This window comes from Sorghum bicolor, chromosome 2, assembly GCF_000003195.3.
Source record: "Sorghum bicolor cultivar BTx623 chromosome 2, Sorghum_bicolor_NCBIv3, whole genome shotgun sequence".
In the NCBI taxonomy this organism is placed as follows: domain Eukaryota; kingdom Viridiplantae; phylum Streptophyta; class Magnoliopsida; order Poales; family Poaceae; genus Sorghum; species Sorghum bicolor.
Window position 1 is genome coordinate 72,341,004 of NC_012871.2, and position 26,327 is coordinate 72,367,330.

The window sequence follows — 26,327 nt, forward strand, 5'->3', positions numbered from 1 at the left end:
TCCCTCCGTCCTAAAAAGAGTGACGTTTTTAACTTTTAGAAATCATGTTTGACTGTTCGTCTTATTCAAAAATTTTATATAAATTATAACATAAATAAATCATTAGTAAAGTATCTCTAATGATAAAATAGGTCTTAACAAAATATATAATATTTATGTAAAAATTTTGAATGAGACAGATGATCAAACAGGATGTCTGAAATTCACCGGAGGGAGTATGCATTGACAAAACAACGGTAGAGGTTTTGAGTTCAATACGATGCGTAATTGCGTATCACGTTCTGGGTTGAAAAGTTGAATAAAGACCGTTGTGACTTGTGAGATCATCGTCGATAAAATCCCAATAAGCTCCACAATAAACTATCATCCCTATTTGCACTGCAAGAAATTTGCTAGACAAGCAGCATAGCAATAGACGTGGATAAACTTCAAGCTTCGACGAGAGTGGCACAGCAGATTTCACAGCTGCACACGACGGCGTGCAATCACAGACACGGCAGAACAGAGTACTGCAGCCGATCGGTATGCAAGAGCAGCAACACTACCGCGTTACATATGCACATGGTTCTCTGTTGCAGTGCGCATGATGACTTGGAAAACCTACTACTTGTGCTAAGCCTGAAGACTAGAGTACATCGCTGATGCCTATATTAACAAAATGGATCAGGAGATCCTAGCATCAGTGAGGTTCTCTTATGGTTTAGCCTTAAAGAAATCTGCATCCACGCTGGGATTAATTAGCTTCAGAAGAACTGCTGAAGCCAAGGATTGTCAGCCGCATCTTTCTGCAAATCACTTTTCATTTTGGTGACCATCTCCACGATTTTGCTCCTATCCATCTCATCCACAGGCAATGCAGCGAAATCCTCAAGGAAAAGCCGAGCCCGAGCAGCTCCTCTGGTGACGTCATCTGGGCTAAATACCCTCTTGCGCTTTGATCCAACCTGCACAGAACACTAGCTAGCTTAGAAAGAGGTTTGAGTTTCAGCACAGTATGGGTAAGAAAGATAACATATGCATGAAGCTCCCATAAACTGTGCAGCAGATGAAAGTAATTTTACCATAATTGCACATATGGCCATAAAAACTCCAAAAATGTACTACTGTCAGTTTTGTTGAATTCTGAATCCACTATTCATCTTCTTTATGGTAAGATCGCTCACATGGGACGGGAGGAAGCATATGCATTTTAATTCATATCAGAACCCATAGCATTTAGCTCGAAATTTTTAGCTGCATATACCTCGTCTTTTGAATCATCAGAAAAGGTAGGTGTAGTAGAGAAGTCTTCTAACTCTGCTGCTTTGCTCTTTGCAAGGGCAACAACAGCTTCTGGAAAATTAGCAAATTCTGCAACATGAATGCCAAAACTTTGGTCGCATGCACCAGGTTCAACCTACAACACGAACAGGGAAACAATGTAATAGAAGATCTGGAGGCATCGTTTGGCAAACCAATAATGCCAACTTGTTTCTGTAACAATAAATGTGGATAAGAATTTCACATCGTGACATACCTTGTAAAGCATAGTTAACTTCCGACTTGATGGGTCTATGTGAGCACCCACATGATAATTTGCAATTCCGATATTTGAAACGCGTTGGTGCTCATCATCATTTTTATGTGCTAATGCAGTTAATTCATGGAAATGGGTGGCAAACAAGGTAGGTGCTCGAGTCACTTCCATAAGATGCTCACAGATAGCCCATGCAAGACCTGATAACAAATAATATATCAATCTCAAATGAGAGTTAGAGGTTCAATCTTAAATGAGAATTAAAAGTTCCAGTTGTCTGGAAGTCAGTGCATTGCAGCAGGTAACCAAGGTTGTAAAAAGAGGTACTCAATCAAAAATGGTAATTGCTAGTTTCATCCAGTGATGCGTATAAAAAGTAGATTTGCATGCTTATAATGACAGCAAAAGTGGATAAATACAACAAACTAAAACTATTTTTGGTTGATTGAAGCATGAGATTGCATGCCACACCACACGAGGCCCAAATGATGACAGTGTTCAGTACATGTGTTCAGCTAATTTGGTTAACATAATCTAGGATTAACAAAGTTAGCCCACTTGGTCCAACTCTTTTGTGTAGACCCGATTAGAATAAAGCTAGTAGATCATGATCAAATAATCCAAAAACTGTCCACAGGTTTGGTATGACAGACAAGTGGACCTTGGCTTTTAATATGAAGGCCACCATAAGACACCATTCTAGCATTCTGTATTACAGGCAATAGGAGATTTGAGATGCCAATGAATGTGAATGTAGCAAGATTCATGCTATGCATGCAGGTACCAACGAATGATTACACTAAGAAATTGTTGGCATTGTTTCATGCAGCAGGTTGTTAACTGCATCCAAAATCAAGAATAGCACGACTAGACATAGAGGGAAGCAAGCAAATACACAAAATACAGTTTTGCCCAAAAACTATTTGTTTATTTTTATCTGTACAGAAGCTCCATTCCATGCAATGCGCCATTCACTGATGATTAACTTCAAATTGCAGCACTGTTACATAACCAAAAAGAAACACCGACGATGTATATGCTCCTTTGTTCTAGGTTTTAATTCAAAACAATTTAAAAGGAATACAGAATTTTATTTTCCAGATCAGGGTGGTGGGTCTGATTAACAGCAGCAACCGACCAATTACCTCTGGTAAATGGAACATTTATCAGCAAGTGCAAGGGTACAGGGAATTACTTAATTTTTTGGTCCAAGAGATGTATCTAACCAGGTACAAAGTATAATATATGCAATGCTAGTAGAATGAGCTTAGAAGTATGCAAATTTCCAGCTTCAATTCTAATTCTAATACCAACACTATTTAAAAGTCAATAATTCAATATAGTCTAGAAGTAACACAGATGGTAGTCTATGAATGCTAAAAAGAAACAAAAGGAAAGATGATTAACAAACTTGTAAGAGAAAAAACATGAAAAGGTATACAACAGTACAACACTGACCAAATCCATCATAGGTAGAAGTTCCACGTCCAAGCTCATCAATAATTATAAGAGATTTATCAGAGGCGCCTTTTAGGATGGATGCTGTTTCAAGCATTTCTTGCATAAAAGTTGATACACCATGAAGCTGCCAAATAAATTTAAACAAAACAGTTTACGACATCCTTCGTTGCAGAAGTATATAAATTTAATGCTTGCTTAAAAGTAACAGAAAGTTTCATCTTACTATGAGAAAAGACCTTGCCATCATTATCCCTTAAATTTAAAAAGAAGTGTTTTGTTATTGGACCCTTTGGGCTGTGGGATCAACGTGTAATTGTGTTTTGAACTCTTTCCTCGCCTAATTGAAAGGCAGAGCTCCTGCCATTTTCGTTCAAAAAAAGTGAAAAATTACACACATGAGGAGCTACTGGCTTGAATCTCTTCCTAGGAGCTGTAGGGAGAGTGTGAGCTGTTGTTCTGATCCCTACGTGAGTGTGTTGACCGCTTGGCATGGGGGGGGGGGGGGGGGTTGAGTCTTGTTTTTGCTAGATTTATCCAGCTTGTGTACTTTGTTCTTCTCCTTCCTAATATAATGAAGAGCAGCCCACATGGCAGTTCAAGAAAAAATAAACAATTTTTCATTCTTCAGAAAGAAATAGACTTGGCTAATATAGCAAATGTGCCATTCATCTAGTTCATGTTGCTTTATCATGATCATTTGCATCTTTTTTTTTTCTCTCTCGAACACACAAGGACTGTGCATCACTATATTAAAGGAAGATGAACACTGCTCGTTTGCATCTTTGATTTGCAACATTTGTACAAGTATGAGTAGCTAAAGCAAGAGAACACTATAGACTATATGGTAATTGTTATTGCAACAGAAGTTTAAATAAGAACAAAAGGGCATTTCCAATATAAACTTAAGAACAAAATACTTTCATGATCAAACCAACTTACTTGGCAATCACCAGCACCAACACGAGCAAAAATACAATCTCTCACACTAACACTTGCTTGATCACAAGGTACAAAGGAACCAACTTGCGCCATCAAGACATTTACACCAACCTGATTCCCATATGAAAATTAATTGAGACAAACTGATAAATGAAGAAATGTAAGCAACAAAAGGTATTATTAGTTGTTTCAAATAATATGTTTGAGAAATATATATTAAATTCAGTAGCCAACATCTAAGAATTAGAAGATGGAGCTAGAACATGGAGGAACTTCACAAAGTATGTTTAACATGCCCAAATTCACTCCAATTGAATCAAACTATTTGCTTTCAGTTTTTCCAAACACATTGATCAAAGAGTTATAGAACAATGCTCAAACTCTTTACTGGATTCTTGGGATAACAGACCTCGTTTACCATCAACTTTTCAAAGAGTATATCAAGAGTCACATATACATGCTCATACAACTGACTTTGTTCCAGCAACACTTTGGGTTCTAACAAAACCCTTCTTTAGCAATCATGAAGAATTTAATTTCTGGGCAATCCATCTGCTTGTGTGAAGTTCTTGGATCAAATACGTATGGATACAACTACTCAATAAGTCACCCCACATGGCTAAACAGAAGAACATATCATGGAGCATCAAGTACACAAACTCTTTTTTTTTTGAAAATACACAAACTCTTTACTATAATACCATTGCATTGTAATGATTGCATTATGCATACAGGGTAGTAGTGGTGAAATACTTTTTTTTCTCAAACACGCAGGAGAGCTGTCTATCACTGTATTAATTGCAGGAGAAGAGCCATACTTAGACCCGAACACACACAGAGAGACAACTTGCAGTTCAATATATATGGGTATAAGAATGGAACAGCACATAAGATGTGGATCCAAGTGTAGCAATAAATTTACATATTTACACATTTAAGTGCACATATGTTTTAAGTATGTATTTTTGTAGTGGAAGTGGAGATGGAGAGCTCTACTAAATTTAGTAAACAACTATAAGTGAAATTTTCCATAACTGAAAATAAATGTTAATTATTCACACTCGTATGCATGAATCATTGATCATACTCCCTCTATAGCAAAATATAAGGAACAGTGGAACACACATATTCAAAACTCAAACTTTGTTGTCTTTGACAAACAATTGGTCTAATCATATGACAAGTTTGTGGTACAAAAGTGGTTGCAATTGGTTTGTATTTAAGAAATACTTTCTGATGGTCAAACTTTGGTTGCCACAAATGTTATACTACAAGAGGAATAGTGGTCATATACTCCCTCTGTATGTAAATGTATTACGGACATAGGCATGGCCACCAATGTGAAACTTTGATCACAGCTTTTTATACACATATGGCAACACACACACACACACACACAACAAATTTGACATTACTTCCGTGTTATCAATACAAATAGCTTTACGTGGTCCCTAGAGAAGTTTGAATGAACGCATTCTAGGACGTTATGTTAATAAAGAGAGGTAATACATATAGTACCAGAAAGATAAGAAATTGCCACCTCCATGTCTTTGGATAAAATGCATATAAATAAATTCCTTGAGTGGTTCATCAAAAAAATTACCACGAAACTGCAATCTAACCTGTCTTATAAATGTGGATTTTCCTCCCATGTTTGGCCCAGTGATGATCTGAAACCAACTTTTCCCTCTCACCTATTTAGGGCCATCAAACAGTCACTAACTTCAGTAATTAAGTGCTGCAATTGCAAATATCATATCACAGGGAACTTACAAGAGTGCAATCATTGGGTATAAAGTTAACACCATCTTGTGCCTCTAGACAAGGATGTCTGCTACCTAGTAGAACAATATCTCCTTCATCCTGCAATGTGTTCTCAAGTTTAGAGCCACTTTCGAAATTTGTCATTTTAAAGGAGTTCCAGGAAGTGTTTCTTACCGACACTGTGATGTCTGGCCTAACATAAGGAACTGGGCAACTAGTTGCTAAATCAGCAAAACTTTGTAAAACATCCAACTCCGACAGAACTGCAGCAAAATTTTCAAATACCTGCACCAAGAATTGAAGATTTATCCCAATCTGTACAGAGAAAAAATAAACTATGAAGCTAAGATAATTATCTTAGTGTACCTCCGAGTAGGAGCCTGAAACCCTCACTACATCACCAACCACCTTTTTCTGACAACTTGTGTACTCAGCAAACAGAGCCTGGTATTGATCACTTAGCTTTTTCAGCTTAGAACTTGTGAACTTTACACCATCTTTACGAGTTTCTATGATTAAGTAGCTGCCAGTGAGCTTCTTCCTGACTTTCTGCTCCTCTTTCTTTGACATTCTGAACACATGTCCAAGAGGTCCCTTTTCTAGCTTCAGTTGCTTATCAACAGAAAGATCCAGATCACTAGCTGTATCCACGTGCAGATTATTTATGTGATTTTCAACCACAGAAAGCTCATCCTTTAGTACACCCAAGTCAGAAGAATATAGAGGAGATATTCTGTACTCTCCATTCTCCAGCTGACCAAGATCAATAGTTGTCTCAACAAGAGAAGAAAACCGACCAAATCGATCCTCTGCCATCCATTCTTCTAATGGTTCAAGAAACTTTGACCTTATCAATGTGGAAAATTGGCCATTATATTGCTCAAGAATGCCCTTGATGTATGAGATTCTGCAACAGGACTGCAAAACCGATAAGTAAATGGGTTAACAAATTTGTGGTAAAAGGTATGCATCTTAGGAGGTGTTGCCCTTGTTTAAGAAACCTAATTCTACTCTGTTTCCTCAAAAGTTATGCAGAAATACACAGACATAAGCATTCCTTGTGATTCAAAATGTAGGTCTAGGACAACAACAGTCTCCAGCATAACAATTAGACTGTTACATATTATGAAAGTATTTTACATGATTATTCTAGTAACATCAACTATGTGTAGTCAATCCATATAGATTCCTATATATTGATTGGCCAAGTTATAAAAAAAAAACTGACCAACTAGGATTCTAAAGGGACCTACATTTGGAATTCAAGGGAGTGCTAAAAGGTTCAGTGCACTCCATTCATTAAATGTTACTAGCCTTACACTAGCAGCTAGTAACCAATATTACTGTATATTCAAATACATTTTCAGGCAAATAATTATCTTTGCAAAGTCATTAAAATAAGATAACAGTAGGTTGCAGCAGTAACCTGGTAAAGCTTAACAACAGGCTGCAGAGTAGCTGATTTCTTTCGGAGAGCATGTGTTAGACGATCAATATCTGATATCCTTTTAAGTTGTTGCCTGAGTCCCTGACGAAGCTCTGGGTCTTCTACAAAAGCCTGAACCATGTCTAATCGGTTATTAATTTCATTAACATCTAATAGAGGTTGTTTCAGCCATCTGTTAAGCAATCTTTTTCCCATCCCAACAGTACAGGTTCTGTTCATCAAACCAAACAAACTGAAGTTCTTGTTTACATCAGTTTTCCTTTCTGAAATGTTTAATGCTCGCACTGCAGCAGAATCAAGTCGCATGTAGCAGTTCAAATTGTACTTCTCAATTGTGTAATTTCCATAGTTAGTATCATCTGCTAGCAACTCTGCATACGATAAAAGAGCTCCAAGGGGACCAAGAGCATAGTCAAACTGAGATAGCAGATCACGTACAGGCTCAACAGAACCCCTGATTATTCTACCAAGATCTTGTGCAAGATCCCTGGATTTGAAGTCAGCCTTCTTTTTCACAGTCAACAGAACATTACAATTACTAATGGCGTCTCGAAGGGGATTCAGATCAATGGATTTTTCACAATCTTCTGAGAGAAGACACTCCTTGCAACCTAATGCAACAAGAGCTGATTCAACATTTGTGAATCGGCTATCTTCGGGGAACTCAGCCAACCCAAGCTTCCTATTGGTCATATCCAAAAAACTAAGCCCTACATACAGCTGACTTTCCCGACACACTGGAAACAAAGCAACAATGACTGGTGAATCTTGCATGTCGTTGTTTGCAAATAGAAGGTCTTCAAAACTACCAATATTTCCAGGTGTTCCAGACTTTGTTAACCTCCAGTTTGACCCACTTCCCTCATAGAGCTCTAATGTACAGTCAGTCCTTTCCAACAAAATGTTGCGGGCAATGGTCTCAAACATAGCCTTGCTCACACTAACACTTGATATTCCATCAGAGCTGCTACCTAATTGACGCAAGGCAGACATTGTGTGGTAGTATGTCCTTGCAATAAACGTAGCATTCTCGCCATGGGCAGTGTAATAATCCTGAACAACGTTTGAGCACTAGTTATAGCATGCCATTTTACAGTGGAAGGTTGACACACATAGGAATTAAATTCACAAAGGAAAAAACAGCTTGATTTAACTCTACCTGGATGCAGTATCCCTCAACAGTAGTGAATGCTATAGTGCAAGATAGTTTTGGCATGCATATTGAATGCAGAAAAGAGTGTCCCATATTAGAAATAAGTCTAGAAGAAATGTCATCTTATATCTGCATGAATTTCACAAAATTTCTTTTTTCTATATGTTTATGCCCCCTTCTAAGGAAGAGAAAATGGCTATTATAGGACTCCAATCGTTGTGCTTCTCCCAAATAGAACTGCAAATATTTGTTTCTCCCAAATAGGACTTCAAACATTGTTTGTAAGCTCTAGTGACATTTTAATACAATGAACCATGTTTTAAGTCCTAAATACATGTATTTGGCCATGGCATGACTCTTTTGCCCCTAGGCCTTACTAACGTGGTCCTCCGTCGCCGCACCTCCAGTCGACCTGTGTCTTTGTCATACGTTTCTTCCTCGCTGTCGACTACACAAGTTCGAGCTCTGACCATGGCCATGGCCGACCATACAGAAGGGGCAACCCTGCACCCCAGCGCTCGTTGCGGCTCGTCGCTACCAGGGCCGGCGACCCGGCGCCCGTGCGGCCCGAGACCCCGAGCTCACTCGGCACCAAGTTCACCGACTGCCTGAGGGCACAATCTAACCATGACATGCGTTTGTTAAGTGTTAACTCATATACGTGCTCTGAATAAATGAAGCCAAATTGAATATCAGGTGTATGGTGAATTGAACAGGATATAGCTAGTCATCCTGCACTCTTCACCTTTTACACTTGCAGGGTTCAAACACAAACAGACCACGTTAGTAAGGTCTAGGGACAAAAGAGTCATGTCATGGCCAAATACATGTATTTAGGACTTAAAACATGGTTAATTGTATTAAAATGTCATAATAGCTTACGAACAATGTTTAGAGTCCTATTTGGAAGAAACAAATATTTAGAGTCCTATTTGAGAGAATCCATAATGATTGGAGTCCTATAATAACCATTTTCTCTCTAAGGAAACAATTTCATTTCTTTAAACGCACTTTCAAGCAGGGCACAATCCTATTGGATAAAAAAAATATGGATGAGAACAACTCATATGGTACACAGACTGTCAAGCAAATTGAACTAACATTATCGTCGCTGTTTAATGAATCATCTGCAATCTACATGTTCACTTATCAGGTGACAATAAAAGGCGCGACTGTCCATATTTTCTAACAGTAACAACAGTACTAGAGCCATTTCCCCCCATTTCTCAAGTTCATCCTATTGCTCGTGATATGATAAACAAAAAAAAGGTTCATATCCACATGTATTGGAATCATTTACCCTGCGGTCGAAGAGACGAACGGCCCGGGGATCCTGCCAGACCAAAAAGGAAAAGGGAAGGGAAATAAATCAGCCAACAAAAAAGACTCTCAAAAATAATCGCCCGAAACTGAGGCCCAAAAGGTGAAATCGAGGGAGCGCACCTGCGGCAGCCTCTTGAAGAAGGAGATGAAACCCTGCGCTTGTCTCGCATCTGTCCGGCCACAAGAAAAATAAGACAGAATAAAGAGGAATGAGTGACCCGACGGATCTAAAAAAAACCAAGGACGGTGTGGCGCGCGCGAGCGCACGGACCTAGCTTGAACTCGGGGAGCTTGCCGCCCTCCGGCGTGAAGTCGTCGCCCTCCATAGTCCGGCCGTTCGCCACCCGGTGCGCTAAGGTTGTGATGGTGGCAGTGGTGGTGCGGGGTGCGGGCGATGTGCTCGGCGAAATGCGCACGGGTGGCGGGAAAAGGCGGGGGTTTAGGCCTTTAGGGTTTATACAGGCGCGCGCGTGGGCCGTAGGGTGGGGGATGGGTCTCCCGCCGTCCCGCGGCGAGAAATGGGGCTTCGGCGCGCGGAGCCTCGAGGGTTTCGCGCGCGGAGTCTCGGGGCTTTCGTGGGGAATGGTGATGGGGTGGATCGGAGCGTCGGGGGTTGCGGCGGTGTAATCAAGGTTCCTCCCAAAGTATTTAAATATTTAAAAGCAACTCCAAGCTACTCTCGGTTCCTTTCTTAAATGTTAAATGTTAAGAATAAAGATTTTAATTCAACAACTTATCTAAATAGTTATATAAATATAGTCATTTTCTATTCTAAATTTTTTCATTAGTTAAAAATAGAAGACGAGAATGACTCTTCTAAAGAACGCACAAGATATAGAAAAGTTGTTCAAAAGTAAAAAAATATAAAAAAATGATATTTATCAAAATAAGTCTCTAAATAATGATTTAGAAAGTGAAGATTATAAATACTCTTAGAGATGGTCTAATGTTATATTAGTCTTAGTGACACGAGAATATTGTTCCAAAAAGAAAGTGTGATTTGGGAGATAGATAGAAATATAAAATAGAGATGTAACTAGAAAATATCTATAAAACAGAAATAGAGATATATTTAAAAATCATATTCTGAGAAGAGAAAGATCTTCTAGGAAGTGAGAAATATTTGAGAATAAATTTAAATTTTACATATAAGGTTTACTCCCTCCGTTTCATTGAAAGTGTCGTTTTTAACTTTTAATTTTTTTATTTGAACGTTCATCTTATTCATTTTTTATATAAATATTATTTTTTGTTATGACATATTTTATTATTAAAGATGCTTTAATAGTGATTTATTTATTTTATTATTTATATAAAAAATAAAATAAGATGAACAGTCAGACAAGAAGTGTAAAGGTAAATAGACACTTTTAATAGGACAGAAGTAGTATTTTGAGACTCATGGAGCACGGGGTTGGATGTGAGTTTGGCTCAGTCTCAATTTTTTCAGCTTTGCTCTAGCCTCACTCTTAAAGCCATTGTGACTCTCTATCTCAAATATAAAAGAAGTGCATATTTTACATCTCAAAAAATCACTCAACCTTAAAGTTCATAAATAAAATATTTTTTATGAGAATGGTCTCATGTATCTAGGATGTAAATGGTGTCTGTTATTCAATAGTGTCTGACCTTTCTTTTTTACCGATCTAAGTTAAATTAAAATGAAACTTATGGAGCCCGCATCAGCCTGGGCACATTTTAACTGAAAATCAAACACCGAACCAAACTGAACTGAACTGAAACCGAACCGAACAGTCGGTTTTTGTTTCTGTATTGTTCGGTGTTCGGCTTTGGCTTCGGTTTCGCTTTGACACCGAGGCTTTGTTTAGTTTCCAAAATATTTTGCAATTTTTTTCACATTCTTCGTCACATCGAATTTTACGGCACATACATAGAGCACTAAATATAAATAAAAAAATAACTAATTACAGAGTTTACTTATAATTTGCGAGACAATTCTTTTGAGTCTAGTTAGTTTATGATTTAAAATTATTTATTTAATACAAACGAAAATGTTATTATTTTTATTAAAAAAAAATAGAAGTAAATAAGGCTCGAACCGAATACCCCCGAAGAACCCAAATGTAGCCTAGCCACTAGCCAGCCAGGCCTTCGGCCTTCCCCAGTTCCCCGACTCGGCCCAGTAGCCCACCTTCTCAGTCTCTCACTCTCAGTCTCAGAGTCTCCCTTCTCTGATCCTCTCGTCCCCAACTCTCTCCTCTCAGTTTCAAAAAAAAAACTCTCTCCTCTCCTAACCCTAACAGAGGCGGCGGCGGCGGCGTGCCGGTGCGGCGCTCGGCGCACCCGCTCCCGGCACCTAGGCGTTCGGCGCACGCCACGCACCCGCACCCAGGCGCTCGGCGCACGGCTCACCTGCACGGCCACCCCCAGGCGCTCGGCGCTCGGCGCAAGGCGGCACGCGCCACGCGGCACCCAGGCGCTCGGCGGCTTCGGCGCACCCGCACGGCCGCACCCAGGCGCTCGGCGGCTTCGGCGCACCCGCACCCGCACCCAGGCGCGACGCGTACGACTGTACGAGTCTACGACGCCCAGCTTGTTTTCTTTACTGTTTTTTTATGCCTGATGATGCTTGTTTTCTATGTGTGTGGTCTCTGAACTGCAAGTCTAGAGTGCTCTAATAGTTGAACTTTGTATGAATGTATTCTATACTGTCTATTTACATCTGTGTAATATTTATCATCGATTTGTACTTGATGTCAATGATATCAGTTCTGAATGCTTGTGCCTGTGCTCTGCTGTTTCTGGCAAAACCGAACTAAAAAACCGAAACCGAAGTTGTGGGTTTCTGGTATTTTTGCAAACCGATCGGCGCTCATTTTTTGAAAATCAAAGTTTAGGAAAACCGAATAAACCGAACGCCCAGGCTGAAGAAGCCCGCAAAATATAGCGTCTGAGATTGGTACGAATCTCCCTCTCCGGTTCCCTCAGTTCTGGTATGAGGACCACCGGTCTCCAGATTTTATTTCTCTTTAGCAAGAAATTAGATAAGTTCAGATGAGAATAGTTAGTTGAAGATTTTGGTGTCTGCTACCTGATTGTTGCAGCCCTTGCTTTGAGATTGTCTGAGGCTTATGATATTTTGTCAGTACATGTATCCAAGTAGGAGTGTTAGACTATTAATTATCTGTATAACACTCCTCAATATGGCTTGTTATTTGAATTGCTCACTTGCACAAAGTTTTCTATATTGCATTTGATTGTTGAGTAGTGCTTTTAGTTACATGCTCTTCCAAGAAGTGAAAAAGCACAAATTTTAGATTACAGTCTTGTTTGTAATTTCATATTAACATCAGGTCATCATACATGTATGTTTTTGTAGGGTGTGAACCGATTCGCTAGCAATGCTCTTTTCCTTCTTCAAATGTGTGAAAATATAGGCAGGTCTAACTTATAAGAGTCGGTATTGCTTAAAAACTGAATTGATCTTTGGTTGTGGCTATCATCAAATGCCCTAGTGAGGTTTGTGTATCTTCTTCTAAGAAATGCATCATACACCTGAAACATCAAATTGCACCACAATATTTATTTATTCTTTTGCTTTAGCAGTAGGATGTAATATAATTACAACCATGATACTGAACAGGATTAATATTTTGTTGCCAGATCGTGTATTGAACAGGCACACCCTGCTAAAATCCTGGTTCCACTACCACTAGCCAGGCCATGGCTGCGGCAGAGGCGTGGGCACGACAGGAGAAAGTGAGGAAGTTCGAGGAGTTCGTGGACCAGCGGTTGAAACCTGACCTTGCTAATGCCATCGCACAGCGCGACAAGGTGTTTGAGCAGCAGAAGACCTTGTAACTCCCACTAAACTTTCTTCTGTCAATCGATTCCGATTTTCCATGGTTCTGGTGGTAGGACATTTGCAGGTCCTATCTCTAGCATATTAGCTTTGTCTATTGCAACTTGCTCTGATGATGGCGCTTTTCTGGATGCCAAGCAGCTTGGATTTGAAGAGGAACATTGAAAATTTGGAGAGGAATGGTGTTACCAGCATGCGGTCCATGGTCAACCTAGGCTCGGAGGTGTACATGCAAGCAGAAGTGTAAGCCTTGCCCCATTCACCACTTCTAAACCAATCCAGAGAATGCTTACAATGTTTACATTACCCAATTAAATAGATCGAGCTTTTTAGTTGAAATATCTGGTATACCCTAAACATGCAGAAGGTCTGGATTATGACTTACTTTTATTTCTGACTGAAAATTTGAAATAGCACGTACAATGACTGCCCTGTTCTGAAATAGGTGTTTGGCTGTTAGCACATATGGAAAAGAGACTTTATAACAAGCAGTTTTATAATTGAGGTCATTGATTTGTAGGTTACAGGAATCAAACCTGGAACTTGATCGCCTCGATTTTCTCTCAAGCTAGTTTTTTACTTTTAACTTCAGTCTTACCTTATTTTCTTTAACAAGCTGTTATTTAGGTTCGTAAAGGTGGAATAGTTGAGGAAACTTAATAAGGAACTAACAATGTCGCTTCTCTTGAAACATGGGTTATAAAGTCGATATATATATGTCTATAACCAGTTTTCATGAACTGCTGAGATCTAAAAATTCCTTGTTGTGTGATGATTTCTGCAGACCAGATACAAGACATATTTTTGTGGACATTGGTCTAGGTTTTCATGTGGAATTTACTTGGCAAGAAGCTTTACAGTTCATATCTGTAAGAGAGGCAAGGTTGACTAGGTAAGTCAATTCTGATGTTCGACTTTTTGAGTATGATATATTTTTTCGGTGCAGCATTCTGTTCTGTTAAAGTGAGTTATCAAAAATGACATTGATTATTGAGGTTTGGGAAAGATTCTGGTAATTTGTGCTTGCTGGTCAATGCAGTGCTTGACACCCAAAAAAGGATCATAACTTGTGAGTTTATCTAGTAGGAAATACAGATTTTAGCTCCAATGGAAAAAACAGATGCAGATTTTAGATCCTAAGGAAAAGAAAAAAAAAGGATGCAGATATTGCTATATTAGCTCTAAATCCTGGCAAAAAATTATGATTTGTGAGCATCTAATAAATGTAAGTATTTGGTTTTGTGGAGCTTGTCTTCCTCAGACATCATCTGTAGAATGTGCAGCATAACATAGAGCTGATCATGGCATGCTACTTGTGCCTCTGACTTTTAATTTTATAAATAACGAATTTCACTGTCATTTGTTAGCATTCTAAACCACTGTTATTCATGATGCCCCCCTCTGCTACACTACTATTACCAATGATCATGTATTTGCATTAGCAACGATACCTTTGATGAGTTTATGTTTACTAGGCAAATATGCCCTTATGTTGCTATGAAGAAGACCCATGTATGGATATAGTGTCACATTATGAGGGTAATTTGATTTTTATAAAAGTGTGTCCGTTAAATATCTTCCTATGCCATTCAATTTTGTATATAAAGAGATTGTATTAGAATATAAAGAAATTGACACAATAATTACCATATTTACTTAGTTTGAATTAAAATTCAGACAAAATAAAATGGTTCCCAAAATTTTGAAGGTAGAACTCACGCTGCTTTAAGTGTCGTATGGTCAGATTGATCCATCATGCTTGTCTGTCATGAGATAGTTCATAGGAGCACCCTAGCTCTAGCTGTGACAATCCATAGAACTATTTCTGCCATTCTGAAATAGTATTATGATGTACAAAAAGAATCAAATGAGTGTAGTGTAGTAGAGCAATGCATCAAAGATACAAGTCAAACAAACATTCATATTTGCGTACACTGATGTCTGATTTCATAAGTCATCACATTATACTCTTGAAACACATACACATCAGGCTTCTTATATAGAAGCTTCACTGTTTAGGCTTGACTTCTAGCATCATAATTTTTTGTCTCTTTGCCTGATCCTGTGTTTGTTTCGTTTATTATGGTTGAACACTTTCCTTCTGCATTTTTGGGTTCCCATGACTAAAATTTATTGATAGGCTGATGTTTAAATACTCTAATCCTGTTATATAATTGCGTAGATGTCCCTGAAGCAGCATTTGTTCAGATGTTAACCTTAGAAATCTTGCACGTTTGCAGGCAAATAGATGAATACACGCATCTCATCGCAAGCATAAAAGCACAGATCAAGTTGGTATGTACAACGTATTATAATTTTTTTTTGACAATGTACAATGTATTATTATAATTGACTAGGTGTTCCACTATGCCGTACATCATAGATGATAAGTGCTGCATTCTGGCATATGCTGTTATCTTCCTAATACTCTGCCCTACTGCTTAGCTATTGCCAATTCCACACGCAGGTATGTGAAGGTATCCGCGAAGTGCTGCAGCTGCCAGCGGAGAAAGAGTTATCGCCTAGGAATACGTGGTAGAATTGGTTCTCACTGTCACTGGGGCAGGGGGTTGGTGTGCCGCTTCCGTTTTTACATGACAACTACCTGGCTTCATCTCTGATGAACTCGTGCAGTTGAAACTATTGAGGTGTCGAGAGTAACAATCTCTTTGACGATACGACGTACTACGACATTTCTAAAGTCTTCATTGCGTTGCCTTGGCGAGCTCACATCACCGGATAGTACGGCCTGCTGGCGATGCCGCACAAGCCTTCCGTGACCCCGACGCGCCTCTCCATGCGCACGTACCCGCAGCATTCTCGCCCCACGCGTCACCCCACGAGTTCTTACCTCTGGCCGCTGGCGCCGTACCCGACCACTGGGACGGCGTGGTTGATTCCGGCGTCGCAGGGGCCCGACAGCACCCCGCCCTTGTAGTGCTGGAAGGTGACGGCGTTGATGGACACGACGACCGGCTGCTGCGCCACGGCGCGCTCCAGCGCGGCCTCGTTGTTGGGCGTCCGCAGCTTGGCTCTCGATCGACGCCACCGCCGCGAACGCCCAGCAAGAGCGTGCAGTGCAAGGACATGTCGTCACCAGGATGCTGCAGGTATCATGTTCATGGCACGTGGACAAGGCGTCATCTTTTGCTGACACGTACGTACCACAGGTCATTTGGTGCTTGATGGGAGTCACAGCAACCCAGGCCCTCTAGTCGACGCTGTAGGGGACCTGGCCGAAAGCGTCATCGCCCGAGTCGTGGGTGCTGTTGCGACCGCCCTCGTCGAGTGGCGTGGCGCGCGGCGTCGACCTGCCGCGCCACGGCCTCGTCGTCGCGGGCCGCGAGCACCTACCTGCCCGGGCGGCGGCATGGTGTACGCGGCCAGGAACTCCTCTCTCGTGAGGTCGGTGAACTGGTTCTCGCCGAGCTGGTACGACAGCCCGCCGCGCCGGTTCGTGGCCTCGATGTACTCCACGTTCCGGCGGTACACCTCGAACCGGCGCTGGCGTAGGTCCGGTTGTGCGCGGCGCGCGCCAGGCGTGGAAGTGGAACCGGTTCGTCGTCATGAGCATTTCGCTGGACGACGCGGCGCTGGCCAGCAGGAGGCTGGTAGACAGGAGGGTGAGGGCTAGCTGACAACGTGAGGCGGCACCCATGATGAACACGTACAATACAGTGTCGATCGATGTTGCCCGATGCTCCAGCTGCTATCTCTGAGAGCAGACACAGCTGTGGGCTTAATAACGGGCGTGGCGAGGCGATCGACCACGATAACGCGCATCCTGGCGTCGCGTGGATCGTCAGAGACGACCAGGATCAGGGCGTGTCGGGGTATGTGTTCGCTACTTCGCTTCGTTGCTCTGGCCAGTCGACGAGGAACGGCCGCAGCTAGCTAGCATCTTCAGGAGCAACGCAAGCGGCATGGTGCCAGTACATGTCCTTCCAGATGATGCAAGTTTTTGCATCTCCTAGCTTTACAGTTCACACCGAGGACTTACCTGATACCTCCGGGCCGGATGAGAGACTGGCTGTTAATTAGATTCAGCGGTCCGATTTTAGTTAAGGATAAGACGCACGCCAAGTTCATGGCAGCCACAGTTTTAGTCGTGCTGTTAAGAGCTACCGCAAGGCGAATAGTAGTGGCACTGCATATAGTGAAGCGTGCGTTGCGCCGTTGCCTGCAATATCTTGGTTAGACCATGTCCAGCAATAAGCTAGTCTCCTAAACCAGCCTCTTATTTTTCTTTTCGAGACCCAGTTATAAACTAAACCAGTCTCTTATTTTTCTTTTCGAGACTCAGTTATAGACGTAGACACTTACGTACACGAGTGTACACTCACTCATATGAACACACGCATATATACACCCCGCCTTCACATACACGAGTGCACACTCACCTCTATGTTTTTTTGTAATTAATTGAAATAATTCATAGATATAAAGCTACGACAAAAAATTTGTACTAAAGAATATTATATTATATGTGCACCATGTAGATCTACTCGTGTGGAGTCTAACAAAATTGAATTTTCCATTTTATAATTTTTCTGTGATTTACTATATTTTTTTTTCAAAAATTCAACATAAATAAATAAAAAAGAAGAACACAAAACCACCGTCACTATAGCTAAATCACCATCTAGAACTGTTTAAGAGGGTTATTTGATTGGTTTTAGAAAGTTCAAGGGATAAAAAATCCAGTTTTATAGTTTGGGGTAAACTAGTTTACCCTATATAGTTGAGGGAGCTATATATAGACTTTTTTCTTTGGTTTCGCTGTTGTCTTTAACACACCCTAAATCTCGGCCCATATCCTTGTTTGTCCTCTCTAATTTTAACATATTGACCATGCATCTGCATCACTTCACTTTCAAATGCATAGATTTCAACCACAATAAACTGACAAATACAAACTGTATCTCAAATTTAAACCACCACAGCATGGGGAGCATGCTGGATTTTATTTAGATATTTCTCATTAGAGGGCTACAAGGAACACCACGTACGCGGGGTGTATTTATTTGTATACAAACATAGTAGCAGCAAGCACGGTATGCATATAGCTAGGAGTACAACGGCAAGTCATGATGTGTCGATCATCAGACATCGCTCTTCTCATATGTAGCACTAGCACTAGCAGTAGCAGTAGTTTGATTCTTAACGAGCGCAACGATCCTCGCAGCCTCGTTTTTATCTTTGATGCCAAGCTTCTGCATGTCAGGGATCACAGCGTTCGGGTTTTTAGCCCAGTCGAAGGCAGCTTTCGAGATCCTGTCCCATTTCTGCACCTGCTTCCCCTGCATCTCGCTTATGGTCACCCCTTTGTTGAACCCCGCTTCTACCGTGCGGGACACAGTGTTGAACCGCACCCCCTCGCACACCATGACCACCAGCTTCGCCAGCTTGCTCTTCGTGTCGGCTTGCGGGTCAGCCGCCGCTGCCAGACCAGCATCCTGCAGCATCAGCAGCTGCTCCTCCTCTAATGTCATCGTCGTCTTCTTCGCCAGGTCGTTGACGGCTCTTGTCATTTCGGCACGGCCCAAGGTGACGGTCTCCAGGCCCTTATTGCCGATGAGGTCCTGGTACCGGCCGCCAAAGCCGAGCCACCTCGGGTTGTCGTCGAGGAGGTGGGTGTCGCCGGTCTTGCCGAACTCCCACCACACACCGGCCGGGGTCCTGAAGCCGACGAGGTAGAGGTTGTCCATGCGTATGGCGAGCGTGATGGAGCTGGTCTTGGTTTTGAGCTGGGTGTAGAACCAGAGCTCGGGGACCTTCTTCTCCGGCGGCAGCACAGGCTGGAAGATGCCTTTATGGTCGGTGCAGTATTTGACCACATCTTTCCTGACCGCGGCGATGAAGGAGCCGTAAGGGTAGTTCACGTCCTCCACGGGGAAGATTTCAGTGAACTTTGGTACTATTTTTTTCTTCGCTTGCGTAATAAGATCACTGAACTCTGGCTTTGGCTCGGCCATTGTCTTCTCTTTTGTATCAACACCTAAAATGATGGATAGGTTGTTGGTATTGTGAATTGGGATGATGTACTAGCTTGCTAATATATAGTAGGAGAGTTGGGGCATGTAGCCATGCATGTACGCGTAATCTATATCTATATATCTATGTCCACATCATCTCTCACTAATAATCATGTTGTTTCACTAACTTTTAATTTTTTAATGAAAGCAAATCGTCCAGATCATCTCTCACTAATAGTCATGTCATCACACTAACTTCCAAACTCTTAATGAAAGCTATTCAACAAAACTACTAACTTCCAGTCTTTTTGTAAAAGCAAGCCATATCATCTCCCACTAACTATCCATATTATCTCTCACTAATAACCATATCATCCCATTAACCTGCAACCTCTTAATGAAAACAAGTCATCCACATCATCTCCCACACTATCCCATCATCTTCCTCTAATAGCTATGTCATCTCACTAACTTCCAACCTTTAATAAAAGCTACCCACATCATTTCCATTGGCAGAACTACTACTTTCAATATATAAGAAACTAGAAGCATACATTGCACGTTGTTGTGAGAATTACGAATTAGTGGACTATATGGCATGTTGATGTGGACAAAAAAAATGCTTGTGTCTTGCTAAAGTGCACATTACAATTGCACATGCTTAGTGCATTGCTGAGGTGGACAACTTGCATGTTGAGATATATAGCTAGTGGAGTTTATAGGAATATAAGACCTTTTTTTTTAATAACAGTAAGATATATAGATACATATATAGATACATAATAGATACAAATATAGAAGGCATCCATATAATGCTATTTATTTTGCCATTCCATTGACTTATAATTTAATCGAATTCTATCCCTTCATCCTTAAAAAATATATAATTTTAAAATTGTACTATATTAAAGTACGTTAAGATTGACCAAATTTACATAAAAATACTAAAATTTATCGTACTAAATAGTTACCATTAGATTCATCACTAAACATATTTTCGTAATATACTTATTTAGCATCATAAACATGAATATTTTAACTGTATATTTAGTCAAACTTTAGGCACTTTAATTGAGAATGCACTTGAAATTGCATTCGTTCTGGGACAAGAGTATTATTAGTCTTTTGGGGCACAAGCTTCGCTAGGCGTGGCTCCGAAGTGATGGTAGGCATGAGACCTAAGAAAGGCTAAACTAACTCATGAAACTATGCTGATGAAACCATACTTTGAGAGAAAATTGGTTTTATATTAAAATTTACTTTTTAGAAACTAGAGGTGAAACCTTCTATTAAGACTGGCCTAATAAATTTTCTACAAAAACAATTTATTGATCCCTTAGAGTCATCAAGTTAATCATGTCTTTAGCAAGGACTCACACTAAGAAAAAGGTCCATAGAAGTATGGATCCTAAAGTAAGCACATTAACATAAATCGTAGCCGTCACATAATAATGATCAGGATAGTGCGACGCGTGTTCGTGTGACCGAGGATGCATTGTCAGCGCCAAGCCATACATATCCTTCGGACTATACGCTAATAATGATGCGCATCACTGGCGCTGGTCGTTTTGTGTTGCTCCCTTTGGGGACGTTCGTTTCGCTGGGAATGACTCCATAGAAGGATGGCTGGAACTGTTAGCTAATTTATATAAGCTTTAACTTCGTGGAAGGAATTCTGGCCTCATTTTGCTCACCGAACAAGGCCTTGGTGAGTCCCTGTGCCCTTGCACGCACGAAAACACACCGGATTCACCTGCTCCCTCACATGCATCCGATAAATTGATCATCGAGCCAGTAGGAGCGCTGAGCTAGAGGATCAGTGGGCTGCAGCAGTTAGAGTGAAAATACTTTTGCCATCGGTCCAATCAGTCTTAGCCTTAGACCTGTTCGAATGCTATGGTCTAAAATTTAGTCACTAATCTTTAGATTATTTTAACTCATTTGTATGGTCCAATTAACTAATAATTTTTAAGGTTAGGTAAATTAACTTTAGATGGTACATTAGACCGTCTCTGTAAACGTTTTCCCTCTTAATGAAATACGGGTGAATGGCCCGATCGCGAAAAAAAAAGACCATCTGTCTAGAGCAAGCTAAAGTTATCTAAAGTTTAGCCATTAACTTTATACTATTCAACTTTAAAATCTAAACAAAGACTTAATACCTATCTACTACCCCTAAGGAGCGGACGATATAACACTACACAAGAACAATAGATTATTGTCGGGTCAGAATCCCTATCACTACTAGAATTCATGCCGGCAGAGGATAATCAATAGTGATGGAGTGACTATCACTGCCAGCTGGGTGACCCAACAATGATAGATAGCATCAGCCGACAATGTTATCCATGGCTAGCACTGCATTTGCATGGTTGGCGTATGAACTGGTAGAAAGCCAAAAACAAAACTCAATGTGCTTCCAAAACTATATTACACGAAAATAGCATTTTTCCAACATTAGGTTGGCTTTCTTTTTTTTTTGGCAGCAGAGGCACTTTTTAGAAGCTCAACTAAATACAACCTAAATAAATATGTCTTATAAAATGAAGATATCTTCCGTTATAATTATCAATGGACAAACTTTCCTTGACATGTCGATAACTATCTTCTCAGCGACTTTAGTCAGATATTAGAGTTTCATATATTTATGGATGCTCAAAGGAACTCACCAAACTCAACATTTAACTGTACCAACAAATGGATAATATAAAAATTAAAGTTATGAGATTAAATTAACTGTACCAAAAAATTATAAGTAAATAAAAATCTATCTATGTTGTATTTTAATTTGATGCAAGCTTAATATGACATTATCATATTATTACTACCATCATTACTTATAATTATGGAGGTTATGATCATCATAGATTAAATTATAGATCTTATAAATTTTATAGAAAGTGTAAAACTTAAATAATATACTATTTTTAACTAAATATATATAAGAAAGTTTAATTTCTTTAATTTTTAACAGAGTAATCGTTGATTTTTTTATAATAAACATATTTAAAGATACAAATGTTACTAATTTTTTTAAAAAACTTAGTTAAATTTATAAAAGTTTGACCAGTATGGATCTCATAGCGAATTAGCTACTCTTTTATACGACAGAGAGAGTGTGTTATATTTCTAGTATATTTTCTGAAATTACAGAGAAAATTAAAAAAAATCTATCCATCCATGTACTCGTGTCGAGACTCGAGATAACCTACTCGCACGGTCGTCGCACCATAGACCAAACTTCGCGATTCGTGCGCGAACAATTCCCGCGGTCGCGCTGGTTCACCTCGATCTGCGTTGCGCAGTCGCCGGCCGGCGCCGCTGACGGCCTCCGCGGCTCCGCCAGCCTCCCACGCGGCATCCAGCACCGGTGCCGACCCACTCACCCACCTCCTCGCCAGCTTCCCGCCTGACGTGCTCCAGGTCATGCACTCTCCTACCTCTCCCCTCCACCGCACCCGCGCACGCATGATGTTCGACGGATCGTCCGATCCGCGTCCAATTAGTGCACTGATGCGCCTTGCTTATTCTGCATTGGTTGTTAACCCATCCCGTCCGAATGTCCGATTAATCAATTGCTGGGATTCCCTTCTCAGCTATTGGCCTATTTGTTCCACGCAGCCGATGTAACTGCATCGCACAAAGTATAGTGGGTGATAAGCTCTTTATGATTATGATACTTTCGGTTTTCCTTATGGCTTAGTTGTGGACGTGCTTAGTAATCGCAAGTATGTGAGAACTGCAAGCAGGAAGCGCATCTAATTTACTCTTTCTATTCTGTATTGCAGTGGCAACAACAGCGATCAAATTCAAATTTGCATAACTGGATCCCATGAATATAGACATTACTAATTGATAGTCATATGCTAGAGATACTTGCTTAGAATACATCTCCTATTAAAGTCCTGTAATGGTGTCAACATTTATATGATTTATTTTTCATACATGCATCGGCTCCTGCCATGTTGTACTGCTAGCATTGGAAGTAGTAGAGAACTGATGCCATGTGACAGTACTGCTGTCTGTATTCATATGATTTTGTGTTTGAGATTATGTTCAATTCTCCATTCAACCAGCTAGAGTTTCCTGTGTTCTTCTCGTATGTAAAGGAATTTACTTGACTTGCTAATCTATGAAATGCTTTCTATTCATTCTTAAAAATTGTTGAACTCTTCATTTAGAATGAGCATATGTAATCTGACTAACTAGAAATCACTGATAGATACAAGTTTAACTCTGTACTCTGTTATTAAGTCCATATTTTTGGGATATCTTTCTGGTTGTGATGTTATATATTTTTTGCTACTTTAGTTTTTGTAATACATTTTGTTGCAGATCCTATAATGGCAACAAGACGCAATGTTCATTATTCACATCTTCCTATGGAGGATATAGATGGAGACAATGCTCGTGAAGAAGCTGATGATAACCTACGATTCACCTACACACCAAAATCGCACATGAGAATTCCATGGAAGTCAATTGCCCTAGCACTTTTTCTCTTCCTTATAGGAATTTTACTCCTCTCCCTGTCATATTTTATATTCACAAATCACATGGAGGGTGATGGTTCTCAGGCATATGGTCTCTTATTCCTGGGTGTGCTTGCTTTCCTTCCCGGTATGTTACCACAAACCACTTTATCCTTCTGTATTTTCTTTCCAGATTGTGCCTTCTTTTTTGGGCACGAATGATGCAGACATGCATTTGTGGAAGAATCTGAATGTATCTTTGTTCCTGGTGGTTAAGTATTGTAGTTATATTTCTTATAGCAATGTGTCGTACAGATCAGTAAAAATGGTTAGTTTGTGATCAGTAGATAGTGGAAATTTTAGAGTGATTTTTTTTTTCTGTCAACTATGTGACTTCACTGTGGCTGTAAATCTGTTTTACAGGATATTATGAGACTCGAGTTGCTTATTATTCATGGAGAGGAGCACAAGGGTACACTTTTGCATCCATCCCGGATTATTAGCTGTATGTGTTTCGTTGATTGAGAGCATGAAGAGGAAGCTAGGCCAAGCACCTGGACAGTTAATCGAGCAACTGATGGAGCTACAAAATTGTCAAGACTCCCAAGAGATACGTGTAGGCAACATAACCTCTGAAACGGTGCTGTATTATTCTTGAATAGGTCAAGTTGGCAACATAGAAATAATGTTGTTAAGCAGAATGCTAGCAACACTTGGTACATATGTTTGCCCCTTTCTCTCCTTTTGTTTTTCTTTCCTTTTGGTTACTTGTATTAGATAATGGATCGGTTGAATTTTTCATAGATATGCAACCGGAATTTCGCCGTCATATTGATGCAGTACCTTGTACTTGTAGTGTTGCATTCTGGAGCTTTTGAAGATTGATCTGATGGCTGTGTGTTCCTTCAAGCACATTTCCATGTAGCTTATCATAATTCATCTCTTTCATGTTTTGGGCCTCGAGTGAAGTATGAATTTATGATTTTCTTCGTTTGCACGTGATGTATGAGGACATACTCCAGTTGGCTAGTTGGGTATCATAGACTCCTGGTATGCCTTTTAAAAGTGTGTGGCAAAGAGGCAAGAGCAAGGAAAGCATCGTAGATGAGTTTTAAAATGTTGTGCATGCCATGGCAATGAGTGTATTTAGACTTGAGCGAGGGAAATAAGTATCTTGGTGGTCCATTTTATTTTAAAAGTCCTAAAGCATAGGCTTTGCTTCGTCATGAAGCCGGCTCCTCTGGCGTTTCCATTTGGCCATTTGGTGCCTTCTCTAATGATGGGCACACTGAAGGACGAACGATATTTTTTTTTTAGTTAGGACGAACGATATTTTTGCTTCGTGGCTTAAATTGTCATTTTCATTTTGTTCTGTTGCCTTCATTTGCTACTGGCTAGTTAATCAGGCTAGTAGGACCGAGTCAGTTCAAGTTTTTTTAAGGCTGCTGGGCCTGTTTAATCTCCCTGCTGTTGCAACTGCATGCCATCGTTGAGGGAAATGTACTGTATTTCATTTCCAGTATAATACGATTAGCCAGCTATTTTTTTTTTTTTGCAAATGGCGTCAGAAAACGAGTCAGCTCTATCTTAAACTAAGGGCATGTTTGGATCCTTTTAACACAAAAAAAATAGTTGGGCTAATAACTAATAGCTTTTATTTTTTAGCTAGCTAATTTTTAGTAGGGGAGTGTTTAGATCCATCTGTTAATAGGTGATAGATAGTGACTTAAAGGTACATATAAACTATTAGCAACTATAAACCTGCTAATGAAACTAATAGTTGGCAATCCTCCAACTAATAATTAGTAGGCTATTAGCATGTCTGTTTGGATTCATTAGTATTAATTTGAGCTGCTAATTTTTAATGTTAATGGATCCAAACAGGCCCTAATAACACTGAGATTGCATTTCTACTACAGTTTTGTGGTGATGTCATCCCGGTCTATCTCAATCCTAATCCGGATTTGTCAATAAAATAAAGTGTACACCAAAACTTGAGATACACTCAGAAAAGGAAAACTAGCACGGACATGAAATGAATTTACCAAAAAAAAACCCGATATAATGCAGTTTGTAGGCTCTTTGGGAATGACATGTTCAATGTGAAACCCACGTGCGTCAAACGGATCCTAAGACCAATGATTAGTTTTGTCAAACAAATGAATGGTACACAGATCAATCTCCTCTTTTTGTCAAACAAATTGGACGTGCATAATTTAATCACACTTTCAGAATTCTTCACACTCATCGTTTGTAGTACTACCGCCGTTGACAGATAAACCCACTGGAATCCTGCGCGGAAGCTTCACTGTACTTCGTTTCCCGGGACCCACTTGCCACCCTCCCACGGAAGCAAACGGCCAACCCTTCGTGGACCCACCTGTCATCCTCCCCAGCGAACTGTCGGTGTCCCCTACGGCCCCACCACAACACTCTCATCGTCGTCTCCCTTCA

General features: G+C 40.3%; 4 protein-coding genes across 6 annotated transcripts; 2 read left to right on the top strand and 2 right to left on the bottom strand.

Annotated features, from left to right (window-relative positions):
- LOC8060623 (DNA mismatch repair protein MSH2) lies at positions 334 to 10,208 on the bottom strand. The gene is made up of 13 exons (XM_002463077.2): positions 9,875 to 10,208; positions 9,724 to 9,773; positions 9,581 to 9,613; positions 7,107 to 8,180; positions 6,047 to 6,598; positions 5,855 to 5,965; positions 5,690 to 5,779; positions 5,539 to 5,610; positions 3,917 to 4,027; positions 2,975 to 3,101; positions 1,517 to 1,716; positions 1,244 to 1,396; positions 334 to 944 (listed from the first exon to the last, which is right to left on the bottom strand). Exons 1-13 carry the CDS (start codon positions 9,927 to 9,929, stop codon positions 744 to 746), a joined length of 2,829 nt encoding a protein of 942 aa, XP_002463122.1. The 5' UTR covers positions 9,930 to 10,208; the 3' UTR covers positions 334 to 743.
- On the top strand, positions 11,813 to 16,156 carry LOC8060624 (protein UXT homolog). 3 transcript variants are annotated; one of them, XM_021452379.1, is made up of 7 exons: positions 11,833 to 12,135; positions 12,944 to 13,083; positions 13,228 to 13,421; positions 13,565 to 13,669; positions 14,211 to 14,318; positions 15,667 to 15,721; positions 15,894 to 16,156. In XM_021452379.1, exons 3-7 carry the CDS (start codon positions 13,288 to 13,290, stop codon positions 15,963 to 15,965), a joined length of 474 nt encoding a protein of 157 aa, XP_021308054.1. In that variant the 5' UTR covers positions 11,833 to 12,135; positions 12,944 to 13,083; positions 13,228 to 13,287; the 3' UTR covers positions 15,966 to 16,156. The 3 variants fall into 3 exon arrangements, with proteins under 3 accessions (XP_002460960.1, XP_021308054.1, XP_021308053.1); XM_002460915.2 differs by lacking the exon at positions 12,944 to 13,083 and having other exon boundaries at positions 11,813 to 12,135; positions 13,568 to 13,669; XM_021452378.1 differs by lacking the exon at positions 12,944 to 13,083 and having other exon boundaries at positions 11,834 to 12,135.
- Positions 18,348 to 19,514, bottom strand: LOC8060625 (ribosome-inactivating protein 9). The gene has a single exon (XM_002463079.2). It carries the CDS (start codon positions 19,399 to 19,401, stop codon positions 18,529 to 18,531), a length of 873 nt encoding a protein of 290 aa, XP_002463124.1. The 5' UTR covers positions 19,402 to 19,514; the 3' UTR covers positions 18,348 to 18,528.
- LOC8060626 (transmembrane protein 230) lies at positions 22,627 to 24,826 on the top strand. Its single transcript, XM_002460916.2, has 3 exons — positions 22,627 to 22,824; positions 23,737 to 24,021; positions 24,297 to 24,826. Exons 2-3 carry the CDS (start codon positions 23,745 to 23,747, stop codon positions 24,374 to 24,376), a joined length of 357 nt encoding a protein of 118 aa, XP_002460961.2. The 5' UTR covers positions 22,627 to 22,824; positions 23,737 to 23,744; the 3' UTR covers positions 24,377 to 24,826.